The following is a 24,825-nucleotide window of genomic DNA, read 5'->3' as shown; positions in this document are numbered from 1 at the left end:
GTCATAGAGGCTTTCGATATAGTGGGTGGGGTTATTAAAACAAAACTACAGTGTCATTCTATTCCATAGCTGATAAAAGGTCATAATCATGTAAATAAATTACGAAGCAATTGATTCTATACTTTGCATACTTATGCATAGACACTCAAATCACAAATAACAATAAAATTAAAAAATAACGAGAGTTTACTAAAGCAAACACACGGGGTTTCTTGACCCAAGGGTCTCTCTCAGGGGCAGTCAGGCACCAAAAAGGGTGGGGCAAAACACACAAGCTCTTTGATGTTTAAATGTGTTTTAGGTCAATTTAAAACATGTTTTTTTTTTTTTTGTCTGTTTAAAAGATACTATAGCCTAGTGTCCTTAACCAGCTTTCTATTTATTTATTTATTTATTTAATTAATTTTTTTGAATTAAATCATGAATGTGTTTGTGTTTGTAGATGTTTATACAACAATGTAATTGTAAATGTATTTGAGATTTTGTACTGAGAATTGAGCTGAAACAATTAAAATGCATAACATAACATAAGCATCCCAATATTATAAATAAATAATACTGGCATATAAATACAGAACATGGATAGTATAAGCACTCATGTTTTGTCAAATTGATTTTTTGGAAAGAAAATTTAATAGATAAATGTATAAAAAAGTACAATAAAAAGCATTTTCCTTTTGGAAATATCATGGTCAATACAATGAAATAATTTCCTGTGTGACCCTATGAGCGAGCTAGGTACGTCATGACGCCGTGCGTTGCGGGTGGGACGTATATTCGTAGTGAACCATCCGCATTGTTGTTGGTTGTAGACGAAGAATCGTATCGCCGTTCGTTGCCGGAAAAGAAACGACGCTGTCTGTGAATGGCAATCAAACCAAGCGTTTTCATAGTGATTAGTAGTTCATTATTATAGTCCTGGCTGCCGCTGTGGATAAGCGTTTGCAGCATTCCAGATTTATCCATGCAGATTTAAATTGGTGGTCCTTGGAGGAGAACATTGTGTGCGGAATTACTGCAGGCCATCTCGCCACCGCTTTAGAAAGCTGCTCTTTTCTTTATTTAAGAGATCAGAGGTAATATGATCGATCCTAAAATAACGGTTATTGTTTTGCGATTTGCAGGGATGCACCTGTTTTATAATGCACTGGAATGTAAGCTGATCAGATTTGAATGTGTATCTTCATGTTGTCTCGAAAAATAGCGAACTGCCTACATAGTATTTTAGGGGATCAAAAGCGACCCCCCAAAACACTGCCGTGATGTTGAAGAAATGGTTCGATTCGAATTTTTGGTATGCACATTAAATGCCCCAAATGCCTTTAATCGTACGTTTGAATGGCCTATCTGATCTCGCCTTTGACGCCCGAAAATGTTTTGAAAAGCGTCCTAATTGCGCTTACCCTGCTATAGTAAAGATTGTAATACAATCTTGTAGTAACCTAATAATAACAACTTGGTAAAACTGTATAAATCCAGGATGTAGAAATACCCTGCACTTCAGTGCTGTGGTATACATTTGGTACCAAAGTAACATATATTGCATCGTTGTACCATGGTAACGGTACTTTTAAATAACTTCCTTTGCTTTGAAATGTATAATTTGTTTGCATGTAGTCATGTAAATTAGCATGGTTTGATATTTTAATATCTAATTCAGCTGTGCTGTTGTATTAGGAATAACACTGGTTCCGTTCTCTCTTTTCAGCTTTGTGAGGATCCCCAATGAAAAGAAAATCTCTGCCTCACAAAGTATCCACCCCTCAACGGCTACCTTCCCCTATAAAACTTTCCCCAAACCGTGAGACCCTGACTTACGCCCAGGCCCAGAGGATGGTCGAACTAGAAATTGATGGCCGGTTGCACCGGATCAGCATCTTTGACAAGCTCGACATCATCACGGATGAGGATCCCATGGCACAGGAAATTATGGAGTGTACCAGCAATAAGGAGAATGCTGAAAAACACCAGCAGGTTTTGGTACGTTCTGCACGCCTCAGAAACAACCAGCAGAAAAAGAATGCTGCTGTCACTACACAACATGCTTTAGTGCAAGGCAGCAACCTTCCCGAGCCCAAATTCCGCACAGTGGATTACAATCTTCCATCAATCCCACGCAGACCTTTCACATACTATGAGTATAAGGAGAAAACTTTAGAAGAGCTGAATGAGGAGGTGGAATATGATATGGATGAAGAGGACTATGCCTGGCTTGAGCTGGTCAATGAGAAAAGAAAGAATGAAGGTCTTAACTTGGTTTCCCCCAATGCCTTTGAGTTTCTTCTTGACCGTTTTGAAAAAGAATCATTTTTAGAATGCCAGGGCCAACAGAGTCTCCAGTCCTTAATCGATGAAGATGCTGTGTGCTGCATATGCATGGATGGAGATTGCATGGACAGCAATGCCATCCTCTTCTGCGATATGTGCAATCTAGCTGTTCATCAGGATTGTTATGGTGTTCCGTACATTCCAGAGGGCCAGTGGCTGTGCCGACATTGTCTGCAGTCCCCAACACAACCCGCTAACTGCATCCTCTGCCCTAACAAGGGAGGAGCAGTCAAAAAGACAGAAGATGACCAATGGGGTCACGTTGTTTGTGCTTTATGGGTTCCCGAAGTTGGGTTTTCCAACACAGTCTTCATTGAGCCTATCGATGGTGTCTCAAACATTCCACCAGCTCGATGGAAGCTTACCTGCTACCTCTGTAAAGAAAAAGGTGTTGGGGCTTGTATCCAATGCCACAAAGCGAACTGCTACACTGCTTTCCACGTCAGCTGTGCACAGAAGGCTGGTCTCTTTATGAAGATGGAGCCTATTAAAGAGTTGACTGACTCAGGTGTACCCACTTTCTCGGTGAAAAAGACAGCCTACTGTGGGGCCCACACCCCAAATGGCTCCATTAAAAGACCGCTTACAATTTATAATGAAACTAAGACAAATTACAGACTTTGTCAGTCGGTGGACAATAAGAGCAGTAGGATGAGATTAAAAAAACAGAAGAGACTTAAGAACAATGAGGTGGAAGTTGTAACCCCAGTTCCATATGCATCTATACCCAGTTTTTCATCTGAAAGGTTTGTTTGAATCTTTGATTTTACAAAAGCGGGTGAGATATTGGACAATTTTAAGCTATTTCAGTGCAAATATCAAAATGCTTTATATACTGTACATAAATATATTTCAGAAGTTTTTTTTTTTTTTACATTTTGTAAGCTTAAGCCATAGCTACACGATCAGTTTCCAAAAATGTAAACCTTTTATTGTATAATATCATATTCTCCTACAGGTTAAACACAATCCTCAATCAAGTTCCTTTACAGAAGAAGAAGGCATTTGGTGAACTTGTCTTGAATTATTGGATGCTTAAAAGATTATCAAGGAATGGAGTGCCACTCAACAGACGCCTCCAAACTAGCCTACATTCCCAGAAAAACGCACAACCGGTAAGTATATCCTTATGCAGCATTGCAGGAATAATTAATCCAAAAATTAAAAAAAAAAATGCTGAAAATGTATTCGCCCTTAGGCCAAGCAGATAGATGAGTTTGTTTCTTCATTTGAACAAAATTGGAAAAATTGTTACATCACTTGCTTACCATGTGATCCTCTGAATGGGTACTGTCAGAATGAGAGTTCAAACAGCTTATAAAAAACATCACAGTAATTCTGAAGTCATCCACATGACTCCAGTCCATCAATTAATGTCTTGAAATCGATTCTGATTTCATTAATAAAATAGCCTAGATCAGTGGTTCCCAAAAACACGTTCCTGGAGGCCCCCCAACACTGCACATTTTGCATCTCTCCTTTGTCTGATACACTAATTTCAGGTCTTGGAGTCTCTACTAATGAGCTGATGGTCTGAATCAAGTGTGTTTGATTAAGGTGACATGGAAAACATGCAGTGTTGGGGGGCCTCCAGGATTGTGGTTGGGAACCACTGGCCTAGATACTAGATACTAGATCTTTCTCTCTCTCTCTCTCTCTCTCTCTCTCTCTCTCTCTCTCTCTCTCTCTCTCTCTCTCTCTTTTATTCTTCGATAATTTATTGAAATAAATGCTATAATTCATTCAAATAAATGTGATCTTACTGCACTATTTCATCTCTGTGTCTGATTTGAGCCGTAACTGACTAAATACATTTTTTTACCCGTCCAATCAAATATTGCGCTGAAAACATCATTACCACTTTAACTTGTCATTGCTGGGAAATGACCATGGTATAAACAGTGCAATGCATGGCTAGCTTTGCATTAAACGTTTTTAATGCACTTTGTGTCGGGTGGTTCTTGGCCTCCACATTGTGCATTAAAAATCGTTTAATGCACAGCTAGCCATGCATTATCCCTTACTTATTTTGGCCCGAAGTAATGTTTTAAATTTAAAAAGCTTTTATGATGGACATGTTTCTTAGAAACATGCAGCTTTTCACTTTACAAGAGGAGTTTGGAGTTTGACTTAGTGTGAATTATTGTACTGCTTTTTAAAGTTGTTTGGGCTCTCATTCTGACGGCACCCATTCACTACAGAGGATCCACTGGTGAGCAAGTGGCAAAATGCTACATTTCTCAAAATCTGTTTCAATGAAGAAACAAACTCATCTACGTCTTTGATGGTCTGAGGGGGTGTAAATCGTCAACAAATTAAAATTTTTAGGTGACATATTTCTTTAAGCACCGCTTGACACATTGTTACATTTTAATAATGGTTTACTTGAATTTGAAAACTTTGCAACAACAGAAACAGACAGAAGAGGAGACTCAAGCATTGAAGGAGCAGCTGAAAGGGTGGCAATGTTTGAGACATGACCTTGAGCGAGCAAGAATCCTGCTAGAGCTGATCAGAAAGAGAGAAAAACTCAAGAAAGAAGAGGTATGAGAACAATATGCTGCTTTTATTTAAGACAAGCAATTATAACGGTAGCATTTGTTAATGTCTAGAGTTAGCATATATAGTCATGTGAGAAAATTAGGACACCCCATTGAATAATCAGCTCTTTATTAAGAAATGTTCACATATCAATGTCCAATCATGTTTTTTTATGTATGTCTGGAAAAGAAAGTGACTTATTTGCAATTAAACAACAAAATTAAAAAAAAAAAATAAATAAAATAAAATAAAATATTACGCATAAAAAAATATATGAACACAAATGTGTATTTTAATAGAGGGAAAAGTTAAGACACCCTACCCCCTAATAACTAGTGTTGCCCCCTTTGGCTGATATAACTTCAGTGAGACGCCATTTGAAGCCTTTTACCAGTCTCATCGATCAGAAGAAAGTTTGCCCCACTCAGAATGCAAAATTCTTTCAGCTGTGAGATGTTTGAGGGGTTTCTTGCATGCACAGCCGTTTCAAGTCACCCCACAGCATCTCAATGGGATTAAGATCAGGGCTTTGACTTGGCCATTCCAGGACTCTCAACTTCTTAGTTTTTAGCCAGTCCTTGGTGAATTTGCTGGTATGCTTTGGGTCATTGTCATGTTGCAGTGTCCAGTTCCACTTCAGCTTTAATTTTTTTACAGATGGTTTCACATGTTCTTCAAGCACCCTCTGATACACAGTAGAATTCATGATGGATTCGATGGTGAGCTGGCCAGGTCCTGCTGCAGCAAAGCATCCCCAAACCAAGATACTGCCACCTCCATGCTTCACAGTTGGTATGAGGTTCTTTTCTTGGATGGCTGTATTTGGTTTACGCCAAACATATCTTCTGTTCTGGTGTCCAAATAATTCAATTTTAGACTCATCTGTCCAAAGAACATTATTCCAGAAGTCACGGTCTTTGTCTATGTTCACTCTGGCAAACTTCAGTCTGGCCTTAATATTTCTCTTAGAGAGCAAAGGTTTCCTCCTTGCGCACCTCCCATGAAAGTCAAACTTGTGTAGTCTCTTTCTGATAGTAGAGTCATGCACTTTCACATCGAGAGTAGCCAGAGCCTGCTGTAGTTCCCGTGATGACATTTTAGGATTTTTGATGACTTCTTTGAGCATCTTGCGATCTGCTCTGGGGGTGAATTTGCTTGGATGGCCAGAGCTGGGCATGGTGGCAGTTGTCTTGAATGTCCTCCACTTGTAAACTATTTTCCAGATGGAGGAATGGCTGATGTCAAATTCTTTTGAGATCTTTTTAAATCCCTTACCAGACTCATAAGTGGCCACAATCTTCTTTCTGAGGGCATCAAACAGGTCTTTACATCTCACCGTGGCGCACACTTCAACACTTCAACAGTCAGGAGCACACCAAACTAAATGTGAGGTTTAAATAGGGCAAGGCTCCTTTACAATGCTGGGTAACGATGTACTGATCACGTGCACCTGACGTGATACACCTGTGTGTGATTTTAACCATTTTAAGTGGGATAATATGTGGGGGTGTCCTAATTTATTCCTTACCAGAAATTGCATTCGTTTTAAATTACATTTCACAGAAAGTTTTAAAAAGGCTTTTCTTTTTTTTAATTGTTTAGTTATATTATTTGGATCCCTCAGTATTATTAAAATTGATATTAAATATCCATATGTCCAAATAAATTTAAAATATACAGGCTTTCATAGGGTGTCCTAATTTTCTCACATGACTGTATGTGTTCTTGGATGATGATTCTTGTGTTCTGCTGCAGATTATGCTTCAGCAGACATTAATGGAGGTCCAACTCACTCCTTTCACAGTCCTTCTGAGGGCTGTGCTGGATCAGTTACAGGAGAAAGACCAAGCACACATTTTTGTAGAGCCTGTCAGCATTAAAGAGGTTTGTCTGCAGTTTCCTGAACTTTAATTAATCAGAGGCCATTTCAGTACCCTGTCTATAACCACAACATATGTAATTTAAATGTCCACCGTCATTGTGTTAGACAACAAAATATCAAAATCAGGATGCACAATATACACTACAAATCTTACTGATCCCAACTTTTTTAATGGTAAATATGGCGTTTAATTAAATTTAAATTTAATCTCTTATGCTCATCAAGGCTGCATTTATTTGATTAAACTACGGTAAAACAGTAATATTGAGAAACATTATTACAGTTTAAAATTATGTTTTTCTATTTGTCTATATTTTAAATAAAACTATACTTAATGTAATTTTCAACATCTTTTACTACAGTCTTCAGTGTCACATGATCCATCAGAAATCATTCTAATATGCTGATTTGCTGTCAGTGTTAGAAACAGTTGGGCTGCTTAATATTTGTTTGGGACCTGTAATATTTTTCCTGAAAATTATTTGAATTAAAAGTTAAAAAGGACAACATTAATAAATCTTTTGTAACAATATACACTACCATTCACAGTTGTTTTTGTGTAGTATGTTTTATTTGTTTTTTTTTTTTGTTCTCATTTTTTTTTTAAGAAATTAAACTTCAGCAAGGATATGAGAAATTGTTGATAAGTTATAGTAAACACTTTTATTGTTACAAAGATGTGTATTTTGAAAATGCTGTTCTTTGAACTTTACTCTTATTCAAAGAATACAAATAGTAAAGGTGCCATAGAATAGAAAAATTGTGTTTAGCTTGGGATAGTTGAATAATAACAGTTCAGTACATGGACATGACATACTGTGAGTCTCAAACACCACCATTTCCTCCTTCTTATATAAATCTGATGTTTGCAAAAGACCACCGAAAAATAGGTCAATTCCAACATAACACCGACTATTATGCAATATCCCAATCGTTAATAGTTACGCCCCCAACATTTGCATAGCCCAATCATCAGTAACGTCAGTACATCAGTAAAACCACTGAAGGGACATGGTTAGCTTAATGCTAGCGGTAGCCTGTACATAAGATTTTACTTACCACATAAACGAAGAGATGAGTGCACTGATGATGGCCAATGATTTACAGATCCTGAGCATCACTAAAGCATCAAAACTTGTGTGGTAAGTCCTTCTTGTTATACTACTTCGCTGCAGTATAACGTTACACAGAGCACATGCGATCACAGTAGTGAGAGAAAAAAATGTCGCGGATTCAAAACGGCAGATTCAACAAACCGCATATTAAAAGCGGCTAGTTAAATAAATGAAGCGGCCATAATTAAATATATATTTCCTCCATGTGTTTCCTTACAGCTGTGTGAGCAAGCCGCTCTGTAAGACAGACAATCAGAGCAGAGCTCCTCATTATTATGCAGGAACCTTCCAAATAAGGCAATAACAGAGCATTTCATTCTAGGGACAAATCATAGGGTTGTAAATGGACCTGTAAAACCATTTCTGCAGATTTTTTGCCCTTTCCTATGCCATATACCTTCTATGTAGATATCAGAGAACAATTTAAAATATTGTTTCAATGCATTCTATGGCACCTTTAAGCAGCACAACTGTTCGCAACATTGATAATAAATCAGCTTATTAGAATTATTTCTGAGGGATAATGTTACACTGAAGACAGTTTAACTGATAAAAATTCTGCTTCACCACCACAGGAGTAAATTATATTTTGAAGTATATTAAAATAGGAAACAGTTACTTTAAATTGTAGTATTTCACCGTATTACTGTTTTTACTGTATTTTTGATCAAATAAATGCAGAGAATTCTTTAAAAAACATTAAAAAATCTTACTGATCTTGAACTTTTGAGCAATAGCGTATATCAGGATTGTAATGCATAAGAAAAAGGATCAATAAAAATTAATAACAAATTTCTATAATTAATTAACATTAAAATTTGTAGTTGTAAAATATTTTCACACTGATTCTCCAAATTAATGTACAATAAAATATCGTATTTTAAATGGTTATTTTAAGTATTTGTTTAATGGCATCTTATACAATACTATGAATGAAGGCTAGTATCACTGATACTGATACTGAGGGAAACACAGTGTTGAGCATGGCTGAGCTGTTAGCACATAACTTATTTGCTAAAGGATGTTATTGCAAAATGTAAAAATAATTAAATGGTAAATTTTGGAACAACATCTAAAGCCCTTTTATATTACAAAGCTGAAGATGAAAAAGGAATTTCATCTTTCTGCGTGGTAATAACCCCAAACACAAAATGTAAGATGAAAAGAAATTTCATCTTTCTGCGTGGTAATAACCCCAAACACAAAATGTAAGTCAGCAAAGGAATAGCTTCATAAGAACAACATTTTGGAGTGGCTGAGGAATAGCCCAGGCCGAAGTCAAAAAGACCTATGGTCAAAAAAAACAAAAAACTTCCCATTCTGAAACGTTCTGTAAGAGCTGTGTTTGCACAGGTTCTCTGCGATCCTCTTCTCTGGGTCTCATTCAGGCTCAAATTGTTAAGCAATATTGATGATGCCATTGTTTACAACACCACTGAGGTGAGGGGTGTGACGTTACTTGACACTTGACATAAATTATGTGAAAAATAAGGTGATTTTTATTTTATTTTATTTTTTTAAACTAAGCATTAACACATGTTAGACTGCACCCCATAAACACAATCAAGCCTAGGAAAAAAAAAAAATTATATATATATATATATATATATTAGGGCTGGGCGATTTGGCCTAAAATCAAAATCTCGATTAATTGAACATTTTAACCCGATTACGATTAATGAACGATTATTTTATTCATTAATAAAATTCTATTTAATTATATTTAAATAATATAATTTTTTTTGCCCTCATAGTTCACTGACAAGTTTTGTACAGTAAATATGCTCACATATTACAAGTGAGAGATTTTTGAATGAAGGGTGCACGCACTATCTATGATCTACTATCTATATATATATATACACACACATGTATGTGTGTAGTCTTTTTATAGCCACATTGTGTGTGCTTGTCTCACACAGAGGTCAGTCTGATTAATGTATTTATTCTTGCAAAACCAAGCTATTAACAGGATTCTTACATACAAACATTGATGTTAAATGTTTTTAACTTTTAATTTTATTAATTGTGTAGCATAGCATTTTATTTATTTCTTTATTTTTTGTGCTCTGTAACGCAGTGATGTAATGTGTGATTTATGCAGTCACAAAATCAGAGATACTTGAAATCTGAAATTTCTCTTATTTTATGTGAGGAGGCTTGAAGGTTCTTTTTTTGTGCTCCTCATAGGTGCCTGACTATCTGGACCACATTTTGCACCCTATGGATTTTTCCACCATGAGGAAACGCATCAACGCACAAGGCTATAAGAATCTGGATGAATTTGAAGCTGACTTCAATCTTATTACTGAAAACTGCATGAAGTACAATGGCAAGGATACATTCTTCTACAGGGCAGCTGTTAGATTGAGAGACCAGGGTGGAGCCGTGCTAAGGAAAACTCGCCGAGATGTTCAGAGAATCGGCTTTGATTTTAAAACTGGCATGCACCTGCTTGAGCCACCCAAGATTGAGTCATCTGCACCCTTCTCTTGGGATGATGGTAAATACACAAAAACTATACTGATTAGAGTAGAAATTCTGTAGTCCCAATCAAATTGTATGTTTTTTGTTTATGTAAAAGAGAGTTGCTTGTGGACATAAAGCAAACTACACTCAGTGCACCCTATGTGATGGTATGAGATTATTATATTATATGTTTACATATAAAACAAAGTGAAAACGACACATGCATACTAGGGCTGTCACAATAAATCGATGCATCGCGATTTATTAATCGATTTTGAATGCATTGCGTTTCTCTCTGGAATCGATTCTGGGCTTAGTTTTTAAGCTGTTAAAAACTAAGTCCAGAATCGATTCCAGAGAGATGGAGCTCTAATCTAGTTTTTAACCACACACTCAAATGCTCAAGAAGAAGAGTGTTTTTTGCTGAGTCATGTAATTACGCCTAGGCTCAGATTGCTTTTATGACAGGAGATTAATGTAAACACAGCTCACTCTGAGCACCCTTGTAATTTGCTTCAAACTTTTTTAACTTTATGAATGATTATTTTAGGTTCAAGTGTGCATAAGAAAGCAAGCAGAATACTGTTGTTTCTAAAGCATGCAGTGCCATCTGCTGTTAAAGACTAAGCTCAGAATCGTTTCGAGAGAGAATGGCAATGCATTCGGAAAATCTCCAGAATCAATGCAGAATCATTTCTCGATTTGTGATGCATTAATTTATTTCTCCAGCCCTAATGCATACTCACTGTTTTAGCTAAACAAATGTATTTATTCAAGCATGTCTTTGTGTCTAAGCAATGGCGTTTCTTGTCAAGTACCTACAAATGTCTGCAAACTGAATTTGCAAAGTCTATAATACCTCCAGGCTCCTCCTATTAAAATTATATTATTATATATATATTTATTTATTTTAAATAAGCAGTACAAAAAAATAATGTTCACTTTTTATTTGTATTTAGCCTTTACAAACAATAAATGTGAAATAAACTATCAAATAAATAAAACTCTCAGACTCATATAAATTGAAACAACAAACAAACTGCTTCAGCCAGGATAAAGAAACAAAAATAATAAAATAAAATAAATAAAGAGTTAATCCTCTTCCAGAAGGAGGTGCTGTTTCCCGCATTTTCCTGGTAACATTTGGACACAAAGTAGCACAGTGGTCATGAATTACTTTATAAGGAATTAGTAAAAATTAAATGAAAATGACAAACTTTTCTGAATACAGTAAGTTTCCTTTTTAGACAGATTCATTTAAAAAAAAAACAGCGCCACATTTTGATTTGAAACCTGCAGTGCTCATGTTTATTTAACAAAGTCAAAGCCTTTTTGAAAATCTATTTGAAGCGGCCAGCGCTGATATTATGGCGAGCATTTGCATGAACTGTGTATAACTTACCAATGGCAGAGTTTATCCGAATTTAAAAAGCCGAACCACTTCCACACCACTGAATTAGTCTTTCCTCTCAACTATCAACTATTTCGTCTGCCTTCTTACTTGTGGAAGCTTGTTCATCCACATCTGTATTGCGGTCAGGGGTACTCATTTTGTAGCTAAAACTTTCCGCGAAAGTTTAACCAACCAGAGTATGTGAGCGGAGTGGAGCGGCAACAATTTCCCCTCCGCGCTCAGTGCATTTAATAATCTCTCTGCTCCAGCTCCACTCCGGGTTCACAATAGAGACCTGCAATCCCGCGGGAGTACCGCGGGACCCGCGGGACCCAATGCAACAGAGTGCGGCGCGGGACAAAACTTGATGGGCAAGTGCGGGTGCGGGCGGGTAGAGACTCGTGTGTGTGCGGGATGCGGGAAAATAAAATGATTCGCGGGACTCCCGCAAAATAGAAATATCTAAACATAAAATATCTAAAAACAAAAAATTGTTATTCATCTATTGCACAAGAGCAGCAAGAACAACATAAATATGCTCAGTAAGCGCAAGAATAGGCAGTTTCGATTTAAAACTTGTTTGCAGTGTGAGCAATGTAGCCATCTGCTGATTTCTGGAACGCATCGCCAATCAGTGGTGATAAGTTAAAATCCACTCACTGCTAAAAAGTATTGAACAGTGCTGAATATTGGGTGCTTACAAATTACAACACTCAAAGTGTAGACATGTATGAAAGATTAATTGTGCATAATATCCATTGTGTTTTAAGAGCTTTATGAGATCGCGTATACTGAGATGTCAGCTTTAAAGAAGCTTTGTTTGCATTCTGCTGTGGATGCACGCAGTAGCTTATGTTTGCTTTTTTGTTAAGAATAACAGTGGTTTGTGAATGTTGATGCTTAGCCTAAATAACAAATATTTTATCCAGAGCGTTTATGCTGGGGTCTAGTGGAACTTACCAGATGTTACAGAACTGTTTCATGTAAATTCAATCAATGTACTGAAAAAAATCTATATAGGTTAATTTTATGCGGGCTTTTGCGGGCGGGAGCGGGATAAATCATGAATGTCGCGGGCGGGAGCGGGACGAGATAATGTATATTTCTGCGGGAGCGGGCGGGCGCGGGACACAATCTTGCGGGAGCGGGCGGGAGCGGGACTGAAAAATCCGTCCCGCGCCAGGTCTCTAGTTCACAATTTCCCGCTCCCGCTCCACTCCTCGCTCACTGATATCAAAAACACTGCTCCGCCTTCGCTCCGCGTAAAAAAAAAAAAAAAAAAAACTGAAATAATGTTTGAAATATAACGGTCCTGTTCATAACATATATTAAAATTAAAAATACTAAAATAAAATAACAGGAGAGTTTGAAACACCTAGTGTGCAAACTTTGTTCCTACCACCCAAGCTAATAACATTGTCAGCATTAAAAGAGCATAATTGCTGCTTTTTGCAGTGCAAAGTTTGTAATGAAATAAAAAAAAACATTTTCAGTCAGTTATTTTACCTACGGATCGCTGCATTTCTTACAGATTTCTGCTCATTCAAAATCGGATACCATTACATTTGTTTTAATGCGTGTGAATAAGTGTTGTACCTGTTTAAATCATGCTTTCACCTGAAAATATTCAGTATCTTGAAGGAACAAACTAATTCCTTGTGAACTATAATTTACCGCTCATGTCTATTGCCGTCATCATAGCCTTCACATTATTTCTGATTTGAGTGATCCATCTCTATCAAGCTAGCTATATATGTTTAACATATTACGGACCGTTGGCATGAATTGTACTCGTGATGGAGCGGTGGTGGAGCGCTCTTGGAGCGAGTGAAAACCACGACGCTCCGATTTTTCAGAAAATCCGCTCCTCCCTCCATTCAAAATTACACCGCTTCGCTCACATAATCTGTAACCAACTACTGCTGAGCGCTGGCAGCGTGTCTGTGATGTACGTCATCACGCAATTCTGTTGTGCTCTTTCTGGCGGCTGAACACTGAACATCGTTCAGTGACAAATGCTAATGTATAAAATATTATATATATATATATATATATATAAATATCGGAAATGGGTTTAAATATAGTATCATCGTTATTGAAAAAAATTCTATCGCGATATATATTGATATCGAATTATTGTCCAGCCTTACATGAAATGTTGGCTTTTTACTCTTTCAGTGGACCGCCTATTGGTTCCAGCCAATCGAGAGCACATGTCATTGGAAGAGCAGCTGAGGGAGCTACTGGAAAAGTTGGATCTGACTACAGCAATGAAATCCAGCCCATCACGGAGTAGACGACTAAAGATGCTTAAGAAAATCATTAGTGATGTGAGGATGGAGCTGAGTTTGAAGAAGGCTTCTCCTTCTGTTGAACTGGAGAATGCTTTAGAAGAAGAAGCCAGTCATATCCTCCAAAAAGGTTTGTTGGTATAAATGTTTTTTTAAGATATTAACCAGTTGAGCGTCTGTCAAATACGTGTGGGTAATGCCATAACGACATATGACAAGCGACTAAAGTTCAAGTTCCATCACAAGGTAATTTACTGATCCTGTCCGTCACTTCACCTGTTGCTTTTTCCCTTGGCTCAGCTGTCCTGACTTGCTACTATTGTGCAGCCCTGCTGTGAAACCCTCTTTGGAACATCTTGGTAGCAACCACATAGTAAACAATAGTAACCACCCATAGCACTCTACTAGCACATGGGGTCTTCAAGCCTCTTCTTGGTGTGCCACTGTCCTGTTTCAACCCTAATCAAACACACCTCCCTGCTGAAAAAAACTGCTAAAACCATTCTAGACTTCAGAATACTAGTAAATTACAGGCGGATGAGTTTGATTAGGGTTGAAACCAAACTTTGCATCACAGTGGCCCACTTGGAGCAGGACTGAAGAACCCTGCTTTAGCAACCGCATGGCATTGCATTGCACTGAAAACACACATTAGCAACTTAATAGCATTATCCTGGCAACCACACACGATACTGCTCACAGTTTTCTGAGAAAATAAAATGTGACACTATCTCCTTTTTTTTCTTTCAGGTGATACATCTGTCCCACCTAAGCTTGAGCCATCTATTTCTGTGCCTCCCTTCATTAATGCGGGACATCACTCTGAGCCACCCAAACTGAAACCAGTTGAACCCGGTCCTGACAAAACCCGGTGCCACCAGGATAGTATTTCCCAGCCACTCAATGGACTCTCCCATCTGCAGTTAGAGAACAACAACGTCAGTGTAGTAGCTACATCAACTCTGGCTGAGCCATCAAGCCCAGTAAATCGACGAACGGCTGTGCTTTTCCGCAAATCAAAAAGCACAAGCCCTCATAAGCCTGTGAGAGGTGGTGAAACTCCAAAGGGCAGTTCTCGGCTAGGCACAAAAACATTCCTGTCAGTTGTGATTCCACGCCTAGAGACATTGCTTCACACTAGGAAGAGACCACGGAGTGCCAGTGGAGACAGTGTTGAGGACGAATCGCCCATCAAACGCCTGGATACAGGTAGAATGTGCAGGAAAACAAACAAAAAGGGCAAGACAGATACAGTATAACTGATATAAATGCACATTAATTAGGAACTAGGAACGTATTTAGTTTTAGGAAAACCTTTTGGATGAACTTAATAAGATCCTACTTCAGAGTAGGGTCTAAAACAGTTTCATAGGAGCCACCTGTGAAGTAAGTGTACGCTGATTAGACAAACGCACGTGAAACACCAGTCACTTTGCATTTTTAAAAAGCCATGTAAAAATATTTATTCCATGAACATGAAAAAACAGCAGTTATGGCATTTAGCTACCTGTTGCCTGCAGCATGTTCTTTTCTCAGCTTGATGATATGTAACACTGCAAGTTGTAATAAGAGATTTAACCTGATTTTCATGCTCTTTCAGTCACGCAAATTTTGCGTTTACATTCCATCTCCATTGTCTTGAAAACCCGCAACACACAACAAAAACAGCTCCGATCACAGCATCCTCCATTCACTGGTTGTTGACGTTTGTAAAAGCAGCGAATAGAGAGCCTTTCTCTTTTTCTCGTGTCTGTTAGGGCTGCCAAATGGTTTTGGTCTGAAGCAAGAGAAGGAGTTGGTTTCTAGCAGGCAGCTGGAGCGTCGTCGCAGGTGCGCATCTGAATCCAGTATGTCCTCCAGCAGCAGGTTGGTAGTTGTCATAAAATACTTTTGAGAGTATGAAATGCACTGTGACATGCTATACTTCATTGAAAAACAAATTTTAACATTTTGCTTATTTCATGTCTTGCCAGGACTATTAAAACGATCTAGGGAAGACAAAATAAATATTGTCTAGAAAAGCTGCATTCAAATGTAATTTGTAATTTATGTTTTTTTTTTATATATAAAAATTGCTATTGCAATTTATAATAATAATAATAAAGGTTTGCTGTGTGCGTTTGTAGAGCTGAAGGATTTGGCCAGAAATTCTGATTGTATTATATATATAAATAAATCTGTAAAGTATTTAACCCTTTAGCATCCTCACTGAGAAATCTGCAGTGAATATTCTTTATCATTTCATTTCATGCCTTGAAAAATAATCAAACCCATGGCTTAGGCATTGCTAGCACCGTGCTCAATAGTTTGAGCTGCAAGAACACACATTGCAACCACAAGTACTTAAGCACTCAGCTGATTTATCTTGACTTGATTTATGTCAAGTGCTTGGGTAGTGCAAAATGCACATCCCTGTAACCCTGCAGCATTCCTTTTTTCATATAGAGATTTTTTTCATTCTCCCACACCATCATGTTTTCTTGTCTGTCTTTAGTAATTTTGCAGTTAATCTACCAAAGTGTGGGAAGGGGAAGCCAGCCCTCGTCCGAAGGAACACAGTGGAGGACAAGAATGAGATTATTGCTTGCATTGAGAATAGAAACTTTGCCAAGGCTGCTAGAATAGCTGCTGGTCAGTATCCAAATCTATATGCTTTTTACTGAACTGTAATTTGATCCCAGTTTGACAGCCAGTCAAATGACTGTGTATGTGTATGTGTATGTGTATGTGTATGTGTATATACAGTTTGTTCAGTAAGCTACTGTATAGAATCAGAATCAAAAAGAGGTTTATTGCCACGTGTGTTTACACACACAAGGAATTTGTCTTGGTGTCAGGAGCTTCCAGTATAGAAAGTACAGACATAGTGCAGACATACATATAATTTAAGGTAATAAAACACTAATAATGAAGAGAACAGATAATCAATTATAAATAACAGTATAATAATAAAATATAGAGAAAAAGAAAGTGTTAGACACCCCCGCTGTACTGAAAATGTACTGAACTGTGACTTATAATCAGAATTAAGTACAGAACCATAATTCTTTTGTATCACTTCACCCTTATTGTCCAGCCTTATAAAAATCAGTTTTCACTGCAAATAATTGCTACAAGAATTGTCTAAAATTATTGAGTTTTTATTATTATTATTTGCTATATCACTATAGACATATATATATTATGTCTGCACCATCATAACATAGTTGTTGATATTCCTACTTTCATAGAAGTTGGCAACAGCAGTATTTGGATGCCTGCTAGTGCTGCTACAGTTCTGGAACCTCTCAAACTAGTTTGGGCTAAATGTAGTGGATACCCCTCCTACCCTGCCCTGGTAAGTCTGTGTATGCATGTGTAGAAACCAGCTATTTCTAGCTCTTTCTTTCCTTTTTTCTATTCTCATGCATTTAAAGGAGTGAATTAGAAAATGCATTTTTCATTAGGTTCTTTGGGATAGGGTCTGTCCAGTCTTGCGCATTGAGTACCACTTTTCTGCAGAATTAACATAATTTAAACTGTTGAGCTGATGCTCATTTGGCCGAACCCTTTGGTGGGCAGGGGCAGCCGTGACCTAATGGTTAGAGAGTCTCAGGTCCGGCAGGGATTGTAGCCGTGTGTGTGCACGGTGTGTGTGTGCACTTGGATGGGTAAAATGCAGAGCACAAATTCCTAGTATGGGTCACCATACTTGGCCTCACATCACCTCCTTTCCTTTCCTTTCCTTTCCTTTCCTTTCCTTTCCTTTCCTTTCCTTTCCTTTCCTTTCCTTTCCTTTCCTTTCCTTATGGCTTCAGTCTTGTGCATGAGCTGTGATGTCAGTTGTCACACTTTTAGGAGCTAGCCAAAATAAAACATTTGTGACCATCATTTTACTTGTTAAAAAAAAAATCTGAAAAAAAAAAAAAAAACATCAGAATAAATGGAACGACTGTCAATCAGGAAACCAAAAAACACAAATTTCTTGATCAAGAAATAATTGGTCAGTCTTAACTTACCAGTTGTATTTAGGTGGTTCTTAATTCTTATTCTACATTACCTCAAAGTCTGCAGTCTCTCTAATTTTATTTTTTTTCTGTTTTTTTTTTTTTTTTTTTTTTTTTTTATCTAGTGATACTCATCAAACCCATCTACAGGAAACTTAAAAAAAAAATTCTATCAGATTGTTTGATTCATTCTTTTCAATACTTTAAAACAATCAAAGTTTTGATGTGACAGACAACAGTATGTGTGAGACTGTTTCTCTTCCCTGATTGCTAACCAAGATAGCAATCAGGGATGGGAACTTAAATGTATACTGCAGTATTGTTCCATAAGCTTTGAGTTTTTGTGCTGTTTCACTTGTCTCAATTTCTCTGTAAGTCTCTCTTTCGACACTGTTTTTTTTTTACACTCAGTGTGGGCATATCTCAACTGTAAGCACAACCTAATTGACATCAGCACAGTGTCTATTATAAGTCACTGTTTACATATAACAGAGATTATTTCACACTTTTTCTTCATGTAATTTGCTTTTCATATCAGATTCTTATGTGATGGTTTCTGTTCAAATGTTAGACCAATAATTTTTCCTTCTCATTTTGATTTTGATTTTTGTCCTCATTTTCTGTAACATGTTTTTGTTTTATTAAAGATCATAGACCCTCACATGCCACGAGTGGGGTGCCAGCACAATGGAGTCTCTATCCCAATGCCTCCGCTAGAGGTTCTACGGATCGGAGAACAGATGCAGTACAAGTCAGAAGAGAAACTTTACCTCGTTCTCTTCTTTGACAACAAACGTAGCTGGTGAGATTTAGAGGCTAATTATTGGTGTTTGCCAAGTCAGACATCACTATTACTATTACTCATACTTGGGGATTTGAACAAACGATTGAACATCAAATTGTCCTTGTTTGCACTACAGACATGAATGATAACCATGTAACCTTGTATAAGGTTTTGATACTGCATGTTAACAGCATTGTTTTTATAGCATGCATCTGCATATGTGCAATCTACTAGTTCAAACATAATGAATATGACAAGTGGCAAGTCCAAGTCTGCATCCACGCAACACAGAACTCACAACAGACCGACAGCAAGTCTTGTATTTAATGCATTTAATATTGTGAGAGCTGAATAAAAAGAAAAGCAAAGGACATGTAATACATTAACAATTTTGTGATGTATTAGGTTTTTTTCCCAGTGTAGCCCCAGTATCTACTACTTTTCTCTTGCACTCAGACAAAAATCACTACTTACACTTTACAGTTTTATTCTTATCTATATTATATTACAGAGGGGTTTGTTCATATATAATTTACCTAATTTTATACAATGCTTTATTCCTATTTTTTTTTTTTTGTCTGGCTATTTTATTTTTTGTTTTACAGAGTGATAAAAAGAGAGATCCAAATTCCTGTCTTTAAAAAATAACTTTGACTCTAAGATGTTAACAAAATGAAACAAGAATTTGAAACCTGGCTTTATCCAGTGTTCAGGTTTTTCCTTTTAAAATCTATGCAAATTAGTGCATATTTAATTGGATAACAGTTCATTTGCATTTAAACATTTCAGAGAACTTGTAATAAAAAATGTTTTAGTTCTTAATGTAATCAATCAGCTGGGGAATTATAGTGGTATTTTTTTTTTTTTTTTTTGTATTCATTTATTTGATTGTGTGTGCTGTTTTCCTTGTCCAGGCAGTGGCTTCCTAAATCCAAGATGGTTCCTCTTGGTATTGACAAAACTATCGACAAGATTAAAATGATGGAGGGCCGGACCTCATCCATCCGCAAGGCTGTTCAGACTGCCTTTAACCGCGCTATGAACCATCTGAGTCGAGTCCAAGATGAACCTATGAGCGACCTCAGTGATGTTGACTAAGACTGGCAAATGCAGGCACATTTCAAAGCCTTACTAATCGTTATTCCTGACTGGCACCTGCTGTGTGACTTCTGTATTTTCTGTTATTGTATACTTGCCACTCCCGTCTCATTTACACAGAAGTCTTTAATCATTTCTGTAAATAATGTTAATTGCTTAACACTAAGTTATTCTTCAGATTTACTGTAATGGGTACTGTACATAAATTTTTATAGTATTTATACATTTTAGTGAATTATACAAAGCATAATTACTCATTGATGCTGGAACAAATGGACAAAATAAATTGTGTGAAACTAAAGCAAAAGAATACTGTAATCAGGGCTGGAACATAATGTGAGAGTACTTGTTTTTTTATGTTTAAATTACTGAAGTTTGTACACAGGCTTTTATTTGGCATTTTTTTGTAACCTAAGAATGTTTTTACAACAATTTTAACCTATTTTGATGTATTTATATAACTAAATATATAATTTTATTTGTCTTTTCATATTAGAAAGTCATGTTGTTATGAAAACCACAAGTGCGTTATTCTGATATTCTAATGAAACCAAAAAAAAAAAAAAAATGCTGCCCCAACTTTTGTGTTAAGTGAATGGTTTTGTTTCAACTGCTTTTTTTCTTTTCTTTTTCTTTTAAATGTTTGTATTTGTACTCCATAATGGCTGTAGGATACTGTACTTGTACTGTTGTTAATTTATTGTGGGTTGGGTAGTACTTTTTCACCAGGTAATTGATAAAAAAACGTTTGCTTAACTTTAGGAGTTATTCTCATTTATTTATTTATTTATGGTTCAATTGATCAGAGCCCTAGTGGCTATGCCTGTTTACAGTGATTAGTTTAATTTAGGCAGATTATTATTATTAATTTATTTATTTATTCAATAGATAGATTTTGTATTAGTGGGTATTAGAATTATTAATGGAATTGTCCTTTTTTTAATAAATTCATAAGATAGTTACATCTTGAGTTCATTAGAAATACTCTCTATTAATAATATGTACTGTATAGCACATGATATTACACTACTCACAATTTTTTACATGAGTGCCTTTCCTATTTGCTCTGAATTTTAATGAAATAAGTAAAAGTTCCCTTTGATATTACTAATAATGTTTGAGAAGAAACACCATTTTTAATAGTTTAATATTTATTACCCCAAAAATTTAGACAATAACAAGGATAGCCCCAAATAACAAAAATTGCCAATGTCAGTAGCGGGTGTTTCCACCATTTGCCGCAATGACAGCTTGACAGCGACGTCTCATGCTCCTCACTAGCCTCATGATGTTGTTCTGAGGCAATGCGTTCCACTCTTCCACAAGTGCTAAACACAGTTCTACCAGGTCACGTGGGGGTGGGGTATGATCATGCAGTCTCTGCTTCAACTGGTCCCAGACGTGCTCTATGGGGTTCAGGTCAGGGGACATTGATGGCCATACCATATGAGGCACTCCAAATTCCTGAAGTCAAGCTGTGACAATTCTGCCACGACGTGGTGGAGCATTACCATCCATGAACAGAAAGTTGGGGGTGAGCTGGCGGAATTGGGGGATGATGATGGGTTCTATGATGTCTCTGAGGTAAGAACGTGCAGTGACTGAGCCATCTACAATAACCAAATCTGTTTTGCGCTGACTGGTGATGCCTGCCCAGACTGTTGCACCTCCTCCACCAAAGGAAACCCTGGGGACCATGTTGACCTCAGTGTATCACTCACCTTGCCTTTCTGTGCAAGGTGACCCGACACTCATCAGTGAACAGGACAGTAGACCACTGCTGCATTGTCCAGGTCACATGGTCTTGTGCCCACTGCAAACGTTCATGGCAGTGTCTTGGTGTCAGTGGAGGCACCTGCAACGGTCGTCTGGCATTCAAGCCAAAGCGGTGTAGTCGGTTGCGAATGGTTTGTCTGGAAACCCTAGTACCCCTCACATCTCGTAAACGACTGCCTGCCACCGACCCAAAGGCGCCCCATGGCCAGGTGGCGCTACTCGTCTGTTAAGTGATGTTGTGTGTTCATGGCTGTTTGAATGATCAACTTGGAATGACTTACTGACAATACCAGCTTTTTATACCCACGGAATGTTGAAATTGATGCCACATTGAAAAGGGTTGTCTTTTGGTTTTGGCCCCAATATAAGGGACACCTGTGCACAATGAGACCATTACATGGAAAACACAAAATGAGGTGTGTCTATCACCCCAATACAATTGCCTCCCTATCCCAAAAATGTCTGAAGTGAAACAAACACCGTATGTACGACATCCACTGAGTCTCTCACAATATCCCTAACTTATTGTGAGTAGTGTATTTTCATGGCAATTTAAAGTAACTGCATGTACGTTTTTTTTTACTTGAAATATCATTTTCTGTTCAAAATCGGCTTCTGTTTCGTTTCCACCCTATCCATTATTTGAGTATTTACAACACTTCCCAACAAACACACAACGTTGCCTCAACGTAGCCAACCTCTTAGCAACGTTGTAACAACATGGCTAAAAGGTTGTTGGTTCTACATTGTGTTGTCAGGTTGTTACTACGTTGTCACAATGTTGCCATTCTACTACGGTTCAGGGCCATCTCTGAAAGTTGTGCTTAGGCTGTCTGGACAACCACTGTACGACATTTACTCGTCACTGTTCCGAAGCGCTTTTTAAATTTTAACAGACCGTTGGGCCGTTATTATTCTTCAAGCCAGGATAACGTTATGTGAGTATTGCTTTTTGATTTCTCTCAGATAAATATAAATATCCAAACAAATCCTTTAATTTTCGTGTCCAATGAGACATTTATTTATTTATTTTCTGTTAATGGAACAGAATATCTGATAATTCACATACCGAGTGCAGGGCTCTCAAGTTTTGGGAAAAGTTTGGAGTGAGATTTTATCTGTTAGGGGAGGAGCCACTCAAATATTTGCAGCAGCGGCCCCTCTGCCCCACGCAATTCTCTCCAGTTTTTGGTAAAAGTTCAACTATCTATTGTTCATAATTAACCAGCACAAAATAAAAAAATATAACAATTGGTAGATCTGATAAGTCAAATTCATAAAAATAAAATGTTTTAAATATTTCAAAAATGCATATGTATCAAAAGTAAAAAAAAGAAATTTGGCCCCAAACTAGCAAACTAAACAGCATTGCTCAATGCACATACTGTAAACATACAGGAGGATTGCAGAACTTGCTCATACCATGTATGTCAATCTGTGTGTGTGTTTGTGAAAGAGAGAGGGTACATATTTCAGCTTACTAATGTCATTTTGTATTTCAAGTGTTTATTGCACACTTTGACTTTGTGGTAGGGGCTTGAACTTAGCTAGAGTAATTAGTTACATGTAATTGAATTAAGTAATTTAATTAAAAACGACATTTAACTAATCTGTTACAGTTACTGAGAAATAACAAATATAGTTAAATTACAGTTACTTTTAAAAATTTTAACAATTACAAAGTGGGTTACATGTAAATATTTTGATTGATTTATTTCCCAAATCGCATTGACTGCTTTAAAATAAGAGACACCAATGTTTCAGGAGTTAAACAGTGGTGCTAAAGATTTTGTGGTGGCTGTGCTTTAAAATTTAATTATTATAATCTTAATTCAAGTGATGAAGGATTTTGTAAAATTGACAGTAATTAGTGTTGAGTGCTACTGTAAGATAAACCTGCCTGCTTAAAAAGTTTTTAAAAGGATTAACAGTTGAAAACATTCCTTAGAAATTTAGTAATTAAATGTAATGTTACATTACCTCTAAAGCAATTGAAATAGTTACACTACTTTTAAATTACATTTTAAATAGGGAAATTTAATCTGTAGCCTATTACAGCCTATTTCCAAAATAACCTTCCCAACAATGTTGATACATTTGTGTTTTGAAATAAATAAAACAATTTATTTTATTTGGATGAATTTGTCTGTCTTTTTTAGCAGATTTACCAATTATCTTGTCTTTTCCTTAATGTCAGGCCCTCAATTAGTTAAAGCTGTTGAAGAACTAATAATTTTGCAGAAATTTGGCTATAATCCCCAACATCAGTTCTCACTATCTTTGATCACAGGCAAGTGATTTTGTCTAGGAATCGTAAAATGAAAAAAGAAACAAAAAAAGAAAAACCCTGCTGCATTTATTTAGTTTCTAGTAAATACAAATGGCAACGTCCGCTCCGAGACCGCAACGCGACCATCTCCTCAACTGTACTAAACGCTTCCACTACGAGAGAAAGCCGCAGCCCCGCAACGATTCCACCGCTGGCCTTGTCCCGAGTGTGCGCGTCTACGTGACGAACGTGATTGTAGCGGGACCACGTAATATACCAGGAAACAGCAAATTCTAATTGTTTGGCTGGTAGGTGCCATTTAACTCTCAAGACAGATATGAGCTTGGCAGAGTACTTCTCTCTGCAAAGCCTGCACCTCGTCCATTAACACCATATAGCGGGACAAGTTAATATGGAGTTATTTATGTGCCAAAATTAAACAAACAAATACAGCGTTTTGCAAACAAACACAATCTGCTTTGCAAAGAAAAAATCGACTTTCAAACAAACAAAAAGTACTATGCACAAACACAAGTCAATTTCAGAGAAAATGCAGAGGTATAACAAATATATGCATTGTGTGTTGCAAATATGTATACTTTTTGTGAGGAAAACTTGGTTTCTCACATGTGTACAGACAGATTTTCTCACAAATGCGTCCATATCTTCTCACAAATGCAATTGAGCAACTTCCTCTTGCAAAACAGCAGATGGCGCTATTGTTCAATTTACTCTATTCTCCCAAGACCTCGAACAACGTGTTTATATGGTTTACCTGTGTTGGCTAGAAGGTATTGTGACGGGCGTCCCGAGGATCAATCAGCGTCGCCCTGGCAACACACGAGGACCAGCTGGATCCACTCATCACGGACCAATCGGTCACGGCGCCGCCG

General features: G+C 37.2%; 1 protein-coding gene across 1 annotated transcript; it reads left to right on the top strand.

The window, feature by feature from the left end:
• Nucleotides 1-820: 820 nt before the first annotated feature.
• On the top strand, nucleotides 821-20,643 carry brd1a (bromodomain containing 1a). The gene is made up of 13 exons (XM_073838942.1): nucleotides 821-1,076; nucleotides 1,709-3,074; nucleotides 3,287-3,443; nucleotides 4,741-4,872; nucleotides 6,625-6,753; nucleotides 10,057-10,369; nucleotides 13,907-14,149; nucleotides 14,770-15,228; nucleotides 15,777-15,885; nucleotides 16,514-16,650; nucleotides 17,250-17,356; nucleotides 18,653-18,807; nucleotides 19,704-20,643. The coding sequence occupies exons 2-13, from the start codon at nucleotides 1,726-1,728 to the stop codon at nucleotides 19,885-19,887; spliced, it is 3,474 nt and encodes a 1,157-aa protein (XP_073695043.1). The 5' UTR covers nucleotides 821-1,076; nucleotides 1,709-1,725; the 3' UTR covers nucleotides 19,888-20,643.
• Nucleotides 20,644-24,825: the final 4,182 nt, after the last annotated feature.

Source organism: Garra rufa, chromosome 4 (genome assembly GCF_049309525.1).
Source record: "Garra rufa chromosome 4, GarRuf1.0, whole genome shotgun sequence".
Classification (NCBI taxonomy): domain Eukaryota; kingdom Metazoa; phylum Chordata; class Actinopteri; order Cypriniformes; family Cyprinidae; genus Garra; species Garra rufa.
Note: the sequence above shows the minus strand (reverse complement) of the source record. Positions and strands in the feature narration are given on the sequence as shown.

Bases quoted from the DNA above. Each gene is read 5' to 3' on its own strand.
- brd1a (XM_073838942.1), top strand. From the start codon at position 1,726: ATGAAAAGAAAATCTCTGCCTCACAAAGTATCCACCCCTCAACGGCTA. The intron at 3,444-4,740 runs GTAAGTATATCC...TTGCAACAACAG, and splicing joins CCCAGAAAAACGCACAACCG to AAACAGACAGAAGAGGAGAC. The intron at 15,886-16,513 runs GTTGGTAGTTGT...GTCTGTCTTTAG, and splicing joins AGTATGTCCTCCAGCAGCAG to TAATTTTGCAGTTAATCTAC.